At 37.4% G+C, this 17,695-nt stretch overlaps 1 protein-coding gene across 1 annotated transcript in view; it reads right to left on the bottom strand.

Moving 5' to 3' along the window:
* Cubn (cubilin) overlaps window positions 1-12,829 on the bottom strand; it is a 275,809-nt gene extending 262,980 nt beyond the window's left edge. Inside the window, exons 1-7 of the mRNA XM_071619663.1 lie at window positions 12,714-12,829; window positions 12,234-12,363; window positions 11,232-11,327; window positions 10,369-10,407; window positions 8,093-8,194; window positions 6,446-6,549; window positions 348-474 (exon numbers count right to left, since the gene is read on the bottom strand). Coding sequence (XP_071475764.1) covers window positions 348-474; window positions 6,446-6,549; window positions 8,093-8,194; window positions 10,369-10,407; window positions 11,232-11,327; window positions 12,234-12,363; window positions 12,714-12,826 — 711 coding nt within the window. The 5' untranslated portion in view covers window positions 12,827-12,829. The remainder of the gene's footprint in view (window positions 1-347; window positions 475-6,445; window positions 6,550-8,092; window positions 8,195-10,368; window positions 10,408-11,231; window positions 11,328-12,233; window positions 12,364-12,713) is intronic.
* Window positions 12,830-17,695: the final 4,866 nt, after the last annotated feature.

The raw sequence follows: 17,695 nt of genomic DNA, 5'->3' as shown, positions 1-17,695 counted from the left end.
CTGACAAAACCAATCCTTTTTGTGTTTTCATGTCTTATCATTGTTCAAACACACAAGGCCAACGGAAGGTAAAGTCTCAGAGAGACTCATAAAGGAATTTGGTTAATAAAAATTAAGTATTTTATATAATGAAATAAAAATTTAGTATTTTATATAATGAAATCTTCAACATCTGGCTCCAGTTTTCTGAATATGGCATCTTCTCTCCCTGCCTGTGCCCTATTAATGAGCAGGAAATGACTTCCTGTCTGCAGTTCTATTGGGCAGTTGTCCTACATAGTCAGTACAGGATGAAGAAGTAACCGCCATGGGTCCCACAAGGAGTTATATTTGGGAAAGAGGCCCACCACTCCAGGTCGCTCTCGGTCCAAATCTTCACAGATGCCGTGGCCACAGCGCTTCTGAGAGCCCCCTTCACAGTCATTATATTTGAAGGCACACTGGGGTCCATATGTTTCAGGTGTGCATATGCAACTGTTGGTAACACAAGAACGCAATAACAGGGTTTGTACTTAAAGGCTAGTGTCTATCTCTTAGCATCAATAAAAAAAAACATTCAATTGCAAATTGATGATATTAACATGGAATCCTAATGCAGGCTGGAACCCTGGGAGAAAAATCACAGTTCTGCTCTAGGCAAAGATTTATTAAATGTATTGTCTTCACAAATAAAGTATTAGAGAATCGAGACTTAATATCTCACAAGACTACCTCTACAATTCTTCTAGTATCGAGTCATCAAACAATACTTTCAAAGGTCAGACATCTATCAACCATGGGTGATAAAGGGAAAGGGAAAGAGGGAGATCAGCAAGGTCATTCATCATCCATTCTGCTGGACCTTCCACTAAGCCCAGGTGACATTGACGGAACTAATGACTCCAGAATGCTCTCCAGGTTGGTAAAACCCTGCATGCCATATGATATCCATATCTGAGTCTATGATGATTAATCTCATATTACAAAGTGTGATAAGTCTTCTATCCATAAAAGATGTAGTCAACATGGTGACATTTCTTTCATAGTCACATTTTAACTCACAACAAAATGTAATTATTATATGATACCCAAGGGCATTTTGCTACCAGAAGATTTCAGACCAATAATGATCAAATAAAGAAAGTTGCTAAAGACATTATTGTTCTTAAGGTTGCTGAGTCAACTTTATATTTGCACTGCAGCCTTAAAGGGAACTGGTAAGGTAGAAACATGGGACAAGGAAGGGACAGAGGAGTCACAGAAGCCTAAGTTTATTCACACCATCTGAACACATCTGAGGGAATGGAAGAGCCCAGAAGTCACCATTTGTCAGACTCCAGCAGCATTGGCAGAGAAAGCCCTCCTGAAAAGAATTGACCCTCAGGATCAGGGGACATAGATAAGGAAGATGGGGACCTGCATGGCCTTGCTTGCCTCCCATGCCTGGCAACAGGATCTAGTTTCTGAGTCTTCTGGAAAAGGGGCCATTCTACAAGGTAAAGAAACCCTTTCAACAATACCCACTGAGGTTCAAGGAGCTCAGCTAAGATCTACAGATGACATGTGAATCACATGGCAGGAAATCAGCTTGGCTGTTTGAGAGGATCAAGAGCCACACCCCGGTGACAGGATGTGGCATGTGCATGGTGGGCACCAGAAACAATTGCTGTGGTGATATCCTTGGTCAGTTCCTAAGGAAGAAGCAATCAGAGAACATGGCCAGATAGTAAGATAGTGGTGAACAGTTTCCACGAACTCACATGTAGGGTTACCAGGCTTAGCAAATAAAAATCAAGGATGCCCCATTAAATTTTTGAATTGCAGATAAATGAATATTTTTTGCAGAAATGTGAGCCGTGAAATTTGCAACATCGTATATATTTATATGAAAGCTATTTCATTAATAAATCACATTTACCAGTATTACAAGAGTGCTTTTTCTCATTTAAGACAAGATCATAGATGAATCACAATAAATGATTAAACTCAAGGAGAAATTCGGTTCTTTCCTTACCTATAGCTACCTATCTCCCCCTCATCTTTTTTCTAGACTTTTCCTCATGTGTTCTCTTCCCATTTTTCTTCTCTTTCTCGTACTTACATAGAAAATGCTTACAGAGAACTTTATTAGATTTAGGGGGATTGCAGAACGTTTACATGTCATACACATTTGAGCATTTGATCCAACTGCCTTTATTGCTAAAACTCTATTTCCACACCACACCACACAACTGCAAAATTGTTTTAAAAGATCTTAAAACCAATGATCACTAGCTTTCTGAATGTAGTTTCTTTCTCTCTCTTTTTCCCTTTCTTTTTCTCTTCCTTGCTAAGTCTATTTTCTGGATATGCGAGATCTGTTTGGGAACCCCTGGGACACACAGTACTCACAGTGTACTAATCATGCATGAGCACTAGGTTCACACTGAATTCTAAAAGCATTCTTTTTTTTAGCTTATGAGAGGTTATTTATTTATTTTTGATTTTTTTATTAGTTACACATGACAGTACAACGACCTTGACATATACATTTGAATCAGATGGGATATAATTTCTCATTTTTGCATTCCTCTGTAGGAAGTGCTCAGAATTTGTGTTTTTCTTATCACTGAGCACTTAACCACAGGTAAATGAGGAGATTGTGATCCATGGACCTGCAGTTGAATCCTCTTTTTCTCCTCCTCCTTCTCCCTTGCTATTGTCGTGGGGACATGAGTGAATCTTAACCCTGTACTCTCCTTTAACCAGTTACAAAGTAGATCTCTTTCATTTAAATTTAAATAACATAAGAAGTCAAGAGGGTGAAGGGAAGCCAACCAGACTATAAGCTTCCCCACTGTGATCCCAAGACAAGTATTTTAAATCCCATTTTACAGACACATGCTGCCTATGGCCACGGAATTGATGATTGATAGAAGATAAACAAAAACCCAGGTGTGTGTTACTCCTGCACCATTATTTTTCCCTGTTACATTTCCATGTTCTCAAGGTGAAGTTAATATGAAGACTTTGCATGTGTATGTCTTTTTAACATAAAAGTGTTTGAATGTAAAATGTATTTTTCAAGGAGATCTGATACAGCCTTTAAAGAAAAAGAATAATCATATATTTCCTACATGAAAATAAAAGCCATGTGTATATTTTAAAACGACCCCAATACTACTCTTGTCTTAGTTATTAGTTACTGATTGGTTACTGAGGTCACCTTTGTAATAACCTTTTATCACCAACTTGGTTCCAGCAGAATAAAGCTAGGCTTTTCAGACTTCAGAAACATTACAAGTGCATTTGGCAATCGAGATAATGTCAAAGATGCTTCCATAGTCATAGTTTAACTTATGTTAGAGTCCAAGGTTTAATATCAATATACTGACTAACAGAAAGAGATAATAAGTTTAATACTTAACTACCACCTGAGTTAAAACCAGATTATCCTCATCGTTTAAGCTCAGTATGTTTTAAAATCCACCATTGATATGAATGAAAAGAAAATATACTAATCATCATCACATTCCTGGAGAACAAATGCAAATTATTTTATGTTTTGCTTTTTCCTATAAAGCCTTTCAAATCTGAACCCTAAGTATATAACATACACCATCCATGAGTGGCAAGTTCAGACCCCAAGGGCTATCTTAAACACAAAAGTAGAAAAACAATATATATCAATTCTTCACAATAAAGAGGCCATAACAATATTGAGAAGTGGCAAAATACTGTTCTGTTAGCTGTCTGAGGCAGTTGGGGGTAAGACCTCTAGTCACAAGAACGAGTAGGAATAGAAAATGATTTTTCTTGTTCTTATTACTTTATAAAATAATTTTTGCCAAAAACTTGTCTATGAAAAGAGCTTCCAATTAATTAGTATTTGCACAGTGCTTTATCTTTTTTAAAAGTCTTTGCAGTTATGAACTATTAATCCTGTTAAATAAAAAACTCCATTTTTCTCCCCAAGTAAATCAGCAATAAGAGTTAAAAACAAAAACCTTGAAGGAGGCCTCAAATCCAAAGCAAACTTTGTCCATCATGAGCACATTTTGCAGGTCCAGATTATTCAAAAGTGACTCAAGTTTTCCATTGGCAAATGTGTTTTGAAGTTTCCCAGAGGGATTTCTAGTCTCAGTGAAACTACTGATTAATAAGGATTTAGCCTCACAAAATTAATAGGACTAAAGAAAGCCTCTAAATGCTCTCTGTTTCATTACGTACAGATTACACAATGCAAAAGAATTAAATTTTATGCTCATGGATTTTTTAAAATATTATTCCTTCCAAAAGTCACCATGATATGCATCCATTCAAGTGCTTAAGGCATAGGAAATCAACTGGGATTCCTGAGGCTTCACTAATCATCCTCATATCAAGAGCAAGAAACCAGATTTAAATGTTCTGCTTCCTGATGTCTTCCAGCAAATCTATGAAGGGCAAAGATTAAAAGCCAAAATCATTCCCAGAGCCAGCAGATGGAGGCCTTATGCTTTTTACTGCAAGGTACAAGAGATTTGGGACTGCTCTTGCAAAGTTGAGGCTTTCATTTAGAAATGCTGCGCTCAACAAATAAAATGGCTTCTCTCTCCCCACCCCCCTTCCTGTCTCTCTCTGTTTCTTCCTCTCCTTCTCCTTCTCCTTCTCCCTCTCCCTCTCTCATATGTATGTATCTGGACATGCTATAAATAGCTATGAATGCTAAAGGGTTTTTTTTTTTTTTCAATTTCTATTTTGCAGTGAAGACAAATAATGTGCTGAGAGCAACAAAAATAACAGCCTGCTTGGCTGATGGATTTTGTCTCCCTTGCACATCTTTATCACTTTATTGGCATACAAGATACCAAGACAGACAGTGACGATAAAGGAATATCAGGAGTGAGATTTAATCTCCAGGACATTTCTAGATATTGGGAAGGCCAGAAAGTATAAGTTCTGGGAGTCAGGACAATTTGCCACTGGTATCTCCAAGTAGCAATTCTCCTTGATAAATGCCCATAAATAGAAACCAAGAGATAATGCTTTCAAGGGAATGAAAGATAAGCCCAAGTCTGAACATTTATAAAAGCAAGGGGCAAAGGACCATTTAAATTAAAAGCCAAATCCTAAAAGCAAAGCCTTTAAAAGAGTTCAATGGCTGTGCCTTCAAATTTCTAACACTCAGCTTGTCCTGTACCACCCTTTAGGGTCTTTAATAACCTGGTGTTCAATTTAAGATAGGGGTTGATAATGTTATTTTTGCATAATGGTTGAACTCATAAACATATTACCAGAAGTGAATGAATTAATTTTAACCTGGAATGAGCAAAAGTTTTAAAGATCAGATTTAAAAGATTAGAATCTTTTTTTTTTTTTAAGAATCACTTTAATGAATGAAAAGAGAAGAAGGGTGACTGCTTTTTTGAGAAAATAATGTCTTAATAGATGACAGGGATAAAAACTAGATTGCAGGCTGGGATTGTGGCTCAGTGGCAGAGTGCTTCCCACTCTGGGTTCGATTCTCAGCACCCCATAAAAAATAAATAAAAAATAAATAAAGATATTGTGTCCATGTATAACTAAAAAAATATTTTAAAAAAACTAAATTGCTACCCTCAGTTTTTCTGGAAAGAACAGAATGGATATTTCTCCCAGGGAATTGAAGAGCAAGAGGAAGTAGATACTAGGAAGAGAACAAACAATTGCTCTGGAGTCCAGTGAGATTATACCCCAGTGTTGAAAGAATTTGTTCACGTCCTAGCGGAACCCATTTCTTAATCCTTAAATACTCTTGGAAAAACAGGAGACCAGTCAAAATATGGGGAAAGATAATATCTACAGATTATTTTAAAAAGTGATTTTTAAGGAACTCCACATAAGGAAACTTGATGATGATCTGCTGTAAAGTTCTGGATTGGATTATTAAAAAGATTAATATGTGAACCATCATGGATGGCTTTGATGACAACAGTCTAGAAGTGTGGTGGGGAAATGGGGCACTGTGATGCCTAACTCAGTTTAGAAAAGGAACAGAAGTTTTCTGTGGAAGGCGATGAAAATATTGTGGACAAGTCATTTGGCCAAATAAAAATTTAAGAAAAGAAAACTGCAGGTGGATTCGGAGAGGGAACTGGTGGCTACATGAAGAAACACATTTACTAATTAACACAGTTCAATGTTTGATCCTGCTTTGGTCAACATTTTTACATAAGTGTTGAATGAAGCTACGCTTACTAAAACCACGAACTCACTAAGACAGGGAACCCTTCTTCCCATTCCTTAAGATGCTGGCGAAAGAACTTCTTCACGGGGTGAGAGTAGAGCATTGGGAGCTTTTGTTGATCTAAATAAAAATAGCTATGTATTTGCTCAATCAGAGCCACGTATTTCCCATGGAGTACCTAGTTTTATAGGTAACACGGACAATTGACTTTGGATTCTTTTAACTATGGGATGCTTTTAGTCCTTTAAAAATGCAACAGCTTTTTTTAAAAGAGGTTACCTGTAACTCCCCACTGTGTTCATACATGTGGCTCCATTCTGGCAGCTCAGGAGTGTTCCTGAATAAACCGCACATTCATTAACATCAATTGAGCAAAGAGGACCCTGCAGTTACATAAAGAAGAAAGTCAGGTGTCATGGGTCACAGAGGCATCTGAGGGCTCATTTTCATATGGTATGTGTAAGGATTTACATATGGACAGTAAATAAGTCCTTAGTTAAGCCAAATACAAAAATACTAATATTGACCATCAGTTATCCTTCCTCTAGAATTCATATTTGACCTAATTGAACCACAGAGCTCTTCATAAGAATACAGCAGTCACACATGGGCTGGGGATGTGGCTCAAGCAGTAACGTGCTCGCCTGGCATGCACAGGGCACTGGGTTCGATCCTCAGCACCACATAAAAATAAAATAAAGATGTTGTGTCCACCAAAATCTAAAAAATACTAAAAAATTCTCTCTCTCTCTCTCTTAAAAAAAAAATACAGCAGTCACACAAAGAGACTTATCAAGATGAATTCTCATTTTACAATGGCCCTATGCCTGGGAATATTTACTTAATGTAATGCTAGGAACATTTTGCAAGAAAACTAATTATGTCAAGAGTCATTTTACTTTCCAAAGCTGAACAATTTAAATTTATGCTAATTTTTTTCAAGGCTGAATAAATGTTGGTGAGATGTGGGGGAAAAGGTTCACTCATATATTGCTGGTGGGACTACAAATTGTTGCAACCATTATGGAAAGCAGTATAGATTCCTCAGAAAACTTGGAATGAAGCCACCATTTGACCCAGTTTTCTTCTTGGTTTGTACCCAAAGGATTTAAAATCAGTATACTACAATGATGCAGCTACATCAGTGTTTATAGCAGATCAATCCACAGTAGCTAAGTTATAGAACCAACCTAGGTGCCTTTCAACAGATGCATTGATAAAGAAAATGTGGTGCATACATACAATGGAATATTATTCCGCCATAAAGAAGAATGGCATTATGGCCTTTGTCCGTAAATGGATGGAACTGGAGAATATTATGCTAAGTGAAATAAGCCAATCCCAAAAAACCAAAGGCCTAATGTTCTCTCTGATGTACAGATGCTAACACACAATAATGGGACGGGGACTAGAAGTTCATTGGATTAGACAAAGGGGAATGTAGGGTAGGGCAGGAGGATGGTAACAGAAAAGACAGTAGAATGAATCTGATATAACTTTCCCATGTTCATATAAGAATATGTGACCAGTGAAACTCCACATTATATAAAAACACAAGAAAGGGATCCTAATTAGAATAAATTATACTCCATTTATGTATATGTTAAAATATACTCTCATGTTTATCTAAAAAGAACAAATTAAAAAATATTTTAAAATAAATTTAAAAAATTAATGGTAACGGAAATATCACGGCCTTCAGTGTAATTATCCAAGCAAGTGAACTCCTCCTTAGGTTGGCTTGGCATTCACTGGGTTATATAATCATACTTGCCATCCTTTGGCATACACAGTAAAATTCACTCTGATCCAGGAGTCAAGAATCCTGAAGATTTTAGATGAAGAATTAAATATGTCTGAATGAGTCCATAAAAAAATCACAGATGCTGACTCATCAGGTCTTTTAATCAAAGGCAAGTGACTCACCTCCCACTGTGAGGGACAGATGCAATAAAAAGAATCATGCAGATTGAGGCAGGTTCCACCGTTTTGGCAGGGATGGCTGCTGCAAAAGTTTTTGTCCACTGTCTAGAAAAAAAAGAGAGGTCAGTCAGTGAGCTCATGACACCACAGTTCCCAGGACGAAGGGCAGGTCTCAGTGCGGGTATGAAAAATTTCTTTTTATTCCTTATCAGTGGGGTCTCCTCCACTTCCAATCAATTACTCCGGTCCTTTGGCAAATCGATTCTCTTATGAAAACCTAAGAGGTGCTTGCTATTATCAGTTGTGTTCTGATTCCTTAACTCTTTATGTGCTTTTAACCAGAAGGAAGAAGGTCCTTACTCTATTCTCTGGAAAAGAATTGTTCATGGGTCAGTGTACAAGAGCGAATGATTCTGATTGCACTAAGAAAAAAATAAATGGAAATCTCCCATTTTTTGCCCTGTTATTCTTATCTTTAGTACCTCCAGATAAGCCTTTGAAATCTGATCCCTTTTTACTGCCACCCCCTCCTCCCATGGGTTAAAATGACTGAACTCATTTTGCTCCAAGCCCCTTTGTTTGCAATGTGGCCCGCTGAGATCCACCCCCCACCTTGTGCTCACCTGACCGCTTTCATTCAATCCGGTGGCAAACAGACCTACCTTTGTCTATACAACCTGGCCATTCTAAACTAATGTCAGCTCCCAGTTTCAATCTTATAAGATTTTTAATGTCTTTAGGGACAGAGACACCTTTTTTGAGGGGACAAAGGATAATGCAACGAATCTATTTTTATTAACTTTACTGATAGTTGATTTCTCTGCCTAAATAGGATCAAAGTATGCATTACATTTAGGTATATATACAGTGACGCACAGCAAAAAAGCAAGTTCATTTCCTTTGTTTACAGACAAAATAGAGAGCCAGAGGACAGTTCTGTGGTCCAGCCTATTCTCTCTCTACCTTTGTCATAAATCAGGAGACCATACATGTGCATTGGGGGGAGTTCTCTTTGTGGACTCTGTTCTCTTTCATTATTCTCTTTGTCTTTGTGCCAGTACCATAATGAGCTGTGTCCATCAAAAGGCACTATTAAGAATGTTCACCAGGAGCTCATTAGAAGTTCTTCTGACTTACAAAAGCAACACTGTCTGGGGATTTGAAACTCCAAAACTCATGGGGCCCAGCAGGAAATGAAGGTTAGCAGTCAGAAGGAAGACAATAGGGAGTGATAGGGATTGTGGTGGCTGGAGAGCCTATGCCCTGACCAAAGGCTGAGAGGCATTTCTGTTCAGAAAGCGCTAAAAACTCTCCAGGAGGGATGAGGAGAAAGAGGACACCCTGTGCTCACTGGGACTATGTTCTCTAGTTCTTGACCTTTGGCAGAAACAGTGAAGCCTTTTAGAAGGCTAAAAACTCTAGTGCTGGGTTTTGTTGTATAGCACAATTCCTTACTAATTTTCATTCACTCAACCACTTCTTAAAATGATGAAGCCTCAGGGTGCAACCCATTGTCAAAGTGGGGAAAACGAATATATACATAAACTTGCTAACAAATTTCAAGCACAGAAAGTAGAGAACAATGTTCTACAGAGAGTCTTAATCTAGAATCCCACAAAACTGCAACTAGGGGGAGAGTCTACATCTCTCTAGATAAAAGGTTATGGTTTCCATAAAAGTCTTTAAAGAGTCCAGCTTCTCACAAAAAAAAAAAAAAAAAAAAAAAAAAGGTAAGAAGCTTGGAAGTACATAGTCGGCTTGTAAGCATTTGGTAAAGTTATAGAACATTTGTGGTATGAAATGGTTCAAATTTAGTTACCAGCAAATGGAATTTCAAGGAAATCTGAAATATTTGTGATACACCCCAGACTTTGGAACTTCATGTTAGAAAACATGTTTCACTTTTCAAAACTGAGTCCTCGATGCCAGAATCAGCAAGTTGGGAGACGGAGAGCTGATCAAGCAGAGCACATTTAAACCTACTGTCAAAGAGTTAAAGGTGCCATTGTGAGAAGGGATCCACGTGGGCGATGAACTTGGAGGCACAAAACCTCACGCGCGCCCAGTGACCCTGGCCTGGTCACTGCATCTCTCTTAGATTCAGGGTCCTTGTCTGCATCCTGGGAAGCAGAAGCTGGGATGAGAACTAAGTTATGGGAAAAGCACATCTTTGATATCAATCATCTATCTACCCTTAAAATAAGGATATTGACTCTGTCGATGGTTCTTGTGTATTTTTCAGTGAAAGATATAAGGTATCTAGTCATTATGGGCCTTACCTGTTGGAAGCTTTGAAATTTTCTCTCGAGAGCCACAAGCTGGCAGTGGGGAAGACAAAAACATCAGTTAGCTGGTTCCAAGGTATTTCACACAGTGTTGTACCCCGTGGCATATTTTCCTAATATACTCTGCCAGGGGCTGACTTTGTTCCCATTTTCATTCACTTTTCCCTCCTCATTCCTCTCCCCTCTAGGCTTCCCTTGCATCTTATTCCCTTCCGTCACATGTCTTTCTTCCTTCCTTCCTTCCTAGGTTGTTGTTGTTTTGTTTTGTTGTTGTTTTTGTTGTTGTTGTTTGTGTGTATGGGGATTGAACCTAGGAGTGCTTAACCACTGAGCCACATCCCCAGCCCTTTTTTGATTTTATTTAGAGACAGGGCCTCATTGAGTCGCTTAGGACGTTACTAAGTTGCTGAGGCTGACTTTGAACTCAAGATCCTCCTGCCTCAGCCTCCTGAGCCGCTGGGATTACAGGCCTGTGCCACCACACCCAGCTCCTTCCTAGGTCTTTTTTAAAAGAAGTACACCCTACTGATAAGCTGTCTCATTGCTTCTCTGGACACTCTATTGAAATCCTCATAACAGCCATAAGCCCCTTCACCAATAAGAAGGTTATCTCAGAACTTGAATAATGTCCGCATGTGCAACATATCGTTGCCCTCGTATTTCCAACATTCTGTCCACCAACACCTCTATGTCCTCCATTAGAGTTATGCGAGTTCAGCAAAAAGTCCATAACGACAGTGATAAAAAGAGAAGATGTATGTCCCCTGCAAAATGAATTACTTACAAAGTTGAATTAAGGAGAACTCATTTACTCTTAAAATGTGGATGTCAGACTTACCGTAGAATTAAGTCCTTACCGTAGAATTAAGCTGATGGATTTGATTAGATACATTTTGGGGCAGGTCAACTGCACTCTTTTTTAAAACTACAATATCATCTTTGTTTTTCTCAATCTATTTTTAAAAGAAAAAGAAGGAGAAGAAGAACGCTGGTAAAAAAAAAAATATGCATATCTTAGAAGACTCTAATAAAAAAACTTGAGTTATGTTCTGTTTTAAGCACTATGATCTTGCCTATTATAAATACTAAAATAATGCTGTGAATAATAAACTTTAGAACAAAATAGCATTGGCATAATTCCCCTAAACCTTTTCATAACACTACATTAATGTATTTTCTGTTTGCATATTTCCCATAATTGTTTAGGGTGCTTATGAAGAAAGTTGGCTTAGAACCAGACTGTTCGAGTTTTAAATCTGATTCAGCCACTTATTGTGTGTCTTTGAGCAAATTATTTAACAGTGCTAGGGTACATTTAGCTCCATTATAAATGTGGTAATAATAAACCCATTTCACAGGGTAGCTGTGAGGGTCAAATGAGATCATGCATATCAAGTAGTATGCAAGCAGACGACCTACAGTATGCTCCAAACAATGCTAACTCTTACATTATAGCAGATTTGCAGGCAGGGTGTAATAAATACTGACACTGAAAACATTCAATAAGGCATGAGAATAATTGTCCAATACAGTTCTTTGGTAAAAGTAAACTTGTCACATCAACACCTTTCCCTGGTTACCCTCCCCTTCACCTCCCTTACAAAGGAATTCAAGTACCATCCTCCATATTATTTCTGGACTAGGGTACATTTTTCTGTACCATGAGCCACTTCTGTTAGCATTACTCCCTCTACCCACCATTAACTCTAGGTAACTGTCCTTTAAAAGAACTCATCTTACTGCCAATCGTGTTCTCTGGGCTAAAGAGTCAAGGTACAGATTAAAACAGAGCTGTTCGATTAAGTCACTATATATTGATATGCAAAATGACTTCAATAGGTGTGCAGTACATTTATTACCTGATGCAAACATTCGCTGAGGTCTTCATCATTTAATTTAATTTTTCCCAGGGGTCCAGTTCTAAATTCAATGTTTTGGGCAGATGATGTAAGAAACACTAAATTTCCCCTCTCTGAGGCTATGCGAGGCCTATGTAAGACAACCAGAGACTGTATCAGTAATTAGCACATATAATTTTTAAATCTAAATAATTTCTCACTGAGTAATTACAGACGGTATACATCTAGTCATCTGCCACTTCTTTCTCTGTAAATTTCCCGGAGATACCTCCTAGTAACCATATAGCAAGCTTATGGAAAAATAAATAATTTATACATAAGAAAGTAATTCCATGTATCGGTCCAAATAATTTTCCCTGTTGGCTTTTTGCCATCACTGTTTTCCTCAAGCAAAATTACACTATTGCTCATCTGGCTGCTTGTGAAAAGTGGTAAGGAACTTCCCTATTCCATCAACAAAAATTACCCCTGTTTACTTACTGTTGGAGGTTATCAATACTTCTTTTTCGTAGCTGCTGCTTAAGTCCACCAGCTTCACCATCTAATTTAGCAAATGCCAATAGAATAATCAAACTCCAAAGTGGTGAGGACATGTTCCTCACCAGCCTTCCCGGTGGCCAGGTAAGAGGGAGGACTCTCTAACCACCGAGTCTGAAAGTTTGTATACCAGCATACCAGGCAGGTGTACTTTGACCAATGGATGATCCTGTAACTTTTCAGTCTTGTCTTCTTTGTCCAAGAAGCCTATGTTATTTTTTTTTTCTCACTGAGGAATGTAAATGATCTTAGTTCTTCCAGTACTCTTCAACTTGGGAGAGGTCAAAATCTACCTTAAGTGATGCACAACTTAATCATTATTTGTTTGACCTTTGAAACTGTCACAAATCGCTTTAGAAACATTCACTAGAACAATTCTTGCTTAGAAAATACCTTCCAATAAGTGATGCTGGAAGAACTAAATATTCACATGGAAAAATGTTGGACCCTTACCTTGTACCATATACAAAAATTAACACAAAACAATTCAAAGACCTAAATCTAAGAACTCTTAGAAGAAAACATAAGGAGAAACCTTCATGACCTTAGATTTAGTAATGATTTTTTGGGACTGATAACAAAAGCTCAGGCAACAATATCAACAACAAAAAAGCACAGGTTACTGAAAGATAAATGTTCTACAACAAAATTTAAAATATTTGTGCATTAAAGGACACTACCAACAGTGTTAAAGTAACTCACGGAATTGGAAAATATATTTGCAAATCTTATATATGATGAGGGATTAATATCCAGAATATAGAAAGAATTCCCACAACTCAAAAATAACAGCAAAAAACAAACAAAAAAACCAACCTTATATTTAAAGTGAGGAAAGGACCTGAATACATATGTTTCCCAAGAAGATATACAAATGACCAAAAGGTACATGACAATATGCTCAATGTCACTAATCGTTAGGAAAGTACAGATTAAAACCACGAGACATATACATATTAAGATGTCTATTATTAAAAAAAAACAGAAAATAACAATTATTGGAAAGGATGTAGAGAAATTGAAAACTTTGTGCATCTCTGATAGAAATGTAAAATGGTACAGCTGCTAACTTCACTTAGCATTATCTTCTCCAACTCTGGGCAGGGCTTAGCAATAATGGTGGAATGTGATGGACATCATTATCTAAAGTACATGTTCGAAGACACGAATTGGTGTGCATATACTTTATGTACCACCAGAGATATGAAAAATTGTGCTCTATATGTGTAATATGAACTGTAATGCATTTCATTGTCATTTATTTAAAAAATCAATAAAAAAGAAAACAGTACAGAAGTTCCATTCAGAATTAAACATATAATTAATGTATGAGCCAGCAATATTTCACATCTGCATATATAATTAAAAGAATTGAAAGCCAGGACTTAAAAGAGATATTGTATGCCAATGCTTATAGCAGCATTATTTACAATAGCCAAAAGCTGGAAGTAACTGAAGTGTCCATCAACAGATGAATGGATTTGAAAAATGGTATACATACAATGTAATATTTCTCAGCCTTAAAAAGGGAGTAAGATTTTGACACATGCTACAACATGGATGGATCTTGAAGATACTAAGCTAAGTGAAATGTCAGTCACTAAAGGAAAAATACTGCATACAATTCTACTCATGGAATTTGACTGCCTAGAGTAGTCAAATTCACAGAGACAGAAAGAATGGTGGTTTCCATGGGTGGGAGCCGGGAGGGGGAGTCATTGTTCAATGTGTACCATTTCACCTGGGAAAGATGGAAAATATTCTGGAGATGAGTGGCAACAATAGTTGCACAATGTGTAATTACTGTCACTGAATTGCAAACGTAAAATGAGTAAAAGTGTAAATTTTATGTTACATATATTTTACAATTTTTTTTTAAAATTTGAAAGTATAAGTAAGAAAATGGAACAGAAACTACTTGCTGTAAAAATCATCTTTAAAAAAAAAGAATGCAAGACCTGCGACCAACCGGCAGAACAGGCCCAGCAGCCTGCCGATATGGTAGACACATCACCCCAATTGGAGTAGGGGCAGAGCAGAGCCGCCGCCCGCACCCAGAACAAGCCCAGCGACCCGCCGGCATGGTAGTCACGTCACCCCAATTGGAGTAGGGGCAGAGCAGAGCCGCTGCCCGTGCCTGCAAGGTAGGCAGACCTGCTAACGACCGGCAGAACAGGCCCAGCGGCCCGTCAGCGTGGTAGAGAGATCACCCCAATTGGAGAAGGAGCACAGCCGCCGCCCGCCCCTGCAAGGGAGACTTTTTAACTATACAAGAGCAATATAAATATACAGGGGGGAAATTTCAATAACACAACAGTTTCACCAAGCAGAAAGAAACGCGAACAGTATGAAAAGACAAGGAAAGAAAGGACCACAAGCAATGCAGGTCAACTCAACTTTAGAAGAGGTAATAGCTGCAGCAGATGGAATGTCAGATAAAGAATTCAGGATATACATGCTTCAGATGATCTGGAGACTCAAGGAAGACATTAGAGAGCAAAATCAGACAATGAAAGATCACTTCGACAATGAATTACATAAACAAATCCAAGAAGCAAAAGATCAACTATACAGGGAGATAGAGGTTATAAAAAACAAACAAACAGAAATCCTAGAAATGCAGGAAGCAGTAAACCAAATTAAAAACTCAATTGAGAATGCTACCAGCAGAGTAGAACACTTAGAAGATAGAACATCAGACAATGAAGATAAAGTATTTCAACTTGAAAAGAACATAGACAGCTCAGCAAGACTGTTAAGAAACCATGAGCAGAACATCCAAGAAATATGGGATAACATAAAGAGACCAAACTTAAGAGTCATTGGGATACAGGAAGGTATAGAGGTCCAAACCAAAGGAATGAGCAATCTATTCAATGAAATAATATGAGAAAACTTCCCAGACTTGAAGAATGAGACAGGATCCCAAATCCCAGAAGCCTACAGGATGCCGAATGTGCAAAATCATAAGAGATCCACACCTAGACACATTATAATGAAGATGCCCAACATACAGAATAAGGAGAGAATTTTAAAAGCTACAAGAGAAAGGAAGCAGATCACATTTAGGGGTAAACCAATCAGGATAACAGCTGATCTTTCAACACAGACTCTGAAAGCTAGAAGATCCTGGAATAACATATTTCAAACACTGAAAGAAAATGGGTTCCAACCAAGAATTGTGTATCCAGCAAAATTAAGCTTCAGGATGGAAGATGAAATTAAAACCTTCCACGATAAACAAAAGTTAAAAGAATTTGCAGCTACAAAACCATCTCTTCAAAACATCCTTGGCAAAACATTACAGGAAGAGGAATTGGAAAATAACAATGAAAACCAACAGTGGGAGGTAGTACAGTAAAGGGGGGGGAAATAATCAAAGAGGAAAACAAACCATGTTTAGTAACATAAATAAACAAATATGGCTGGAAGAACAACCCATATCTCAATAATAACCCTAAATGTTAATGGCTTAAACTCACCAATTAAGAGACACAGGCTAGTAGAATGGATCACAAAACAAGACCCAACAATATGCTGCCTACCGGAGACGCATTTGATAGGAAAAGACATACATAGACTGAAGGTGAAAGGTTGGGAAAAATCATATCACTCATATGGACTTCGGAAACAAGCAGGAGTGTCCATACTCATATCAAATAAAATAGATTTCAAGCCAAAGTTAATCAAAAGGGATAAAGAGGGACACTACATACTGCTCAAGGGAACCATACACCAACAAGACATAACAATCATAAATATATATGCCCCAAACAATGGTGCAGATATGTTCATCAAACAAACTCTTCTCAAGTTCAAGAGTCTAATAGACCACCATACAATAATCATGGGAGACTTCAACAAACCCCTCTCACCACTGGACAGATCTTCCAAACAAAAGTTGAATAAGGAAACTATAGAACTCAATAACACAATTAATAACCTAGACTTAATTGACATATATAGAGTATATCACCCAACATCAAGCAATTACACTATTTTCTCAGCAGCACATGGATCCTTCTCAAAAATAGATCATTTATTATGTCACAGGGCAACTCTTAGACAATATAAAGGAGTAGAGATAATACCATGCATCTTATCTGATCATAATGGAATGAAACTGAAAATCAATGATAAAAGAAGGAAGGAAAAATCATGCATCACTTGGAGAATGAACAATAGGTTACTGAATGATCAATGGGTTATAGAAGACATCAAGGAGGAAATTTAAAAAATTCTTAGAGATAAATGAAAACACAGACACAACATATCAGAATCTATGGGACACATTGAAAGCAGTTCTAAGAGGAAAATTCATTGCTTGGAGTTCATTCCTTAAAAAAAGAAAAAACCAACAAATAAATGATCTCATACTTCATCTCAAAATCCTAGAAAAAGAAGAGCAAAACAACAGCAAAAGAAGTAGAAGGCAAGAAATAATGAAAATCAGAGCTGAAATTAATGAAATCGAAACAAAAGAAACAATTGAAAAAATTGACAAAACTAAAAGTTGGTTCTTTGAAAAAATAAATAAAATCGACAGACCCTTAGCCATGCTAACGAAGAGAAAAAGAGAGAGAACTCAAATTACTAGCATACGGGATGAAAAAGGCCATATCACAACAGACACTTCAGAAATACAGAAGATAATCAGAAATTATTTTGAATCCTTATACTCCAATAAAATAGAAGATAGTGAAGGCATCGATAAATTTCTTAAGTCACATGATCTGCCCAGATTGAGTCAGGAGGATATACACAACCTAAACAGACCAATATCAATTGAGGAAATAGAAGAAACCATCAAAAGAACACCAACTAAGAAAAGCCCAGGACCGGATGGGTATACAGCAGAGATTTACAAAACCTTTAAAGAGGAACTAATACCAATACTTTTCAAGCTATTTCAGGAAATAGTAAAA

This window comes from Marmota flaviventris, chromosome 12 (assembly GCF_047511675.1).
Source record: "Marmota flaviventris isolate mMarFla1 chromosome 12, mMarFla1.hap1, whole genome shotgun sequence".
Classification (NCBI taxonomy): domain Eukaryota; kingdom Metazoa; phylum Chordata; class Mammalia; order Rodentia; family Sciuridae; genus Marmota; species Marmota flaviventris.
This window is presented reverse-complemented; position numbering and strand designations above follow the sequence as displayed.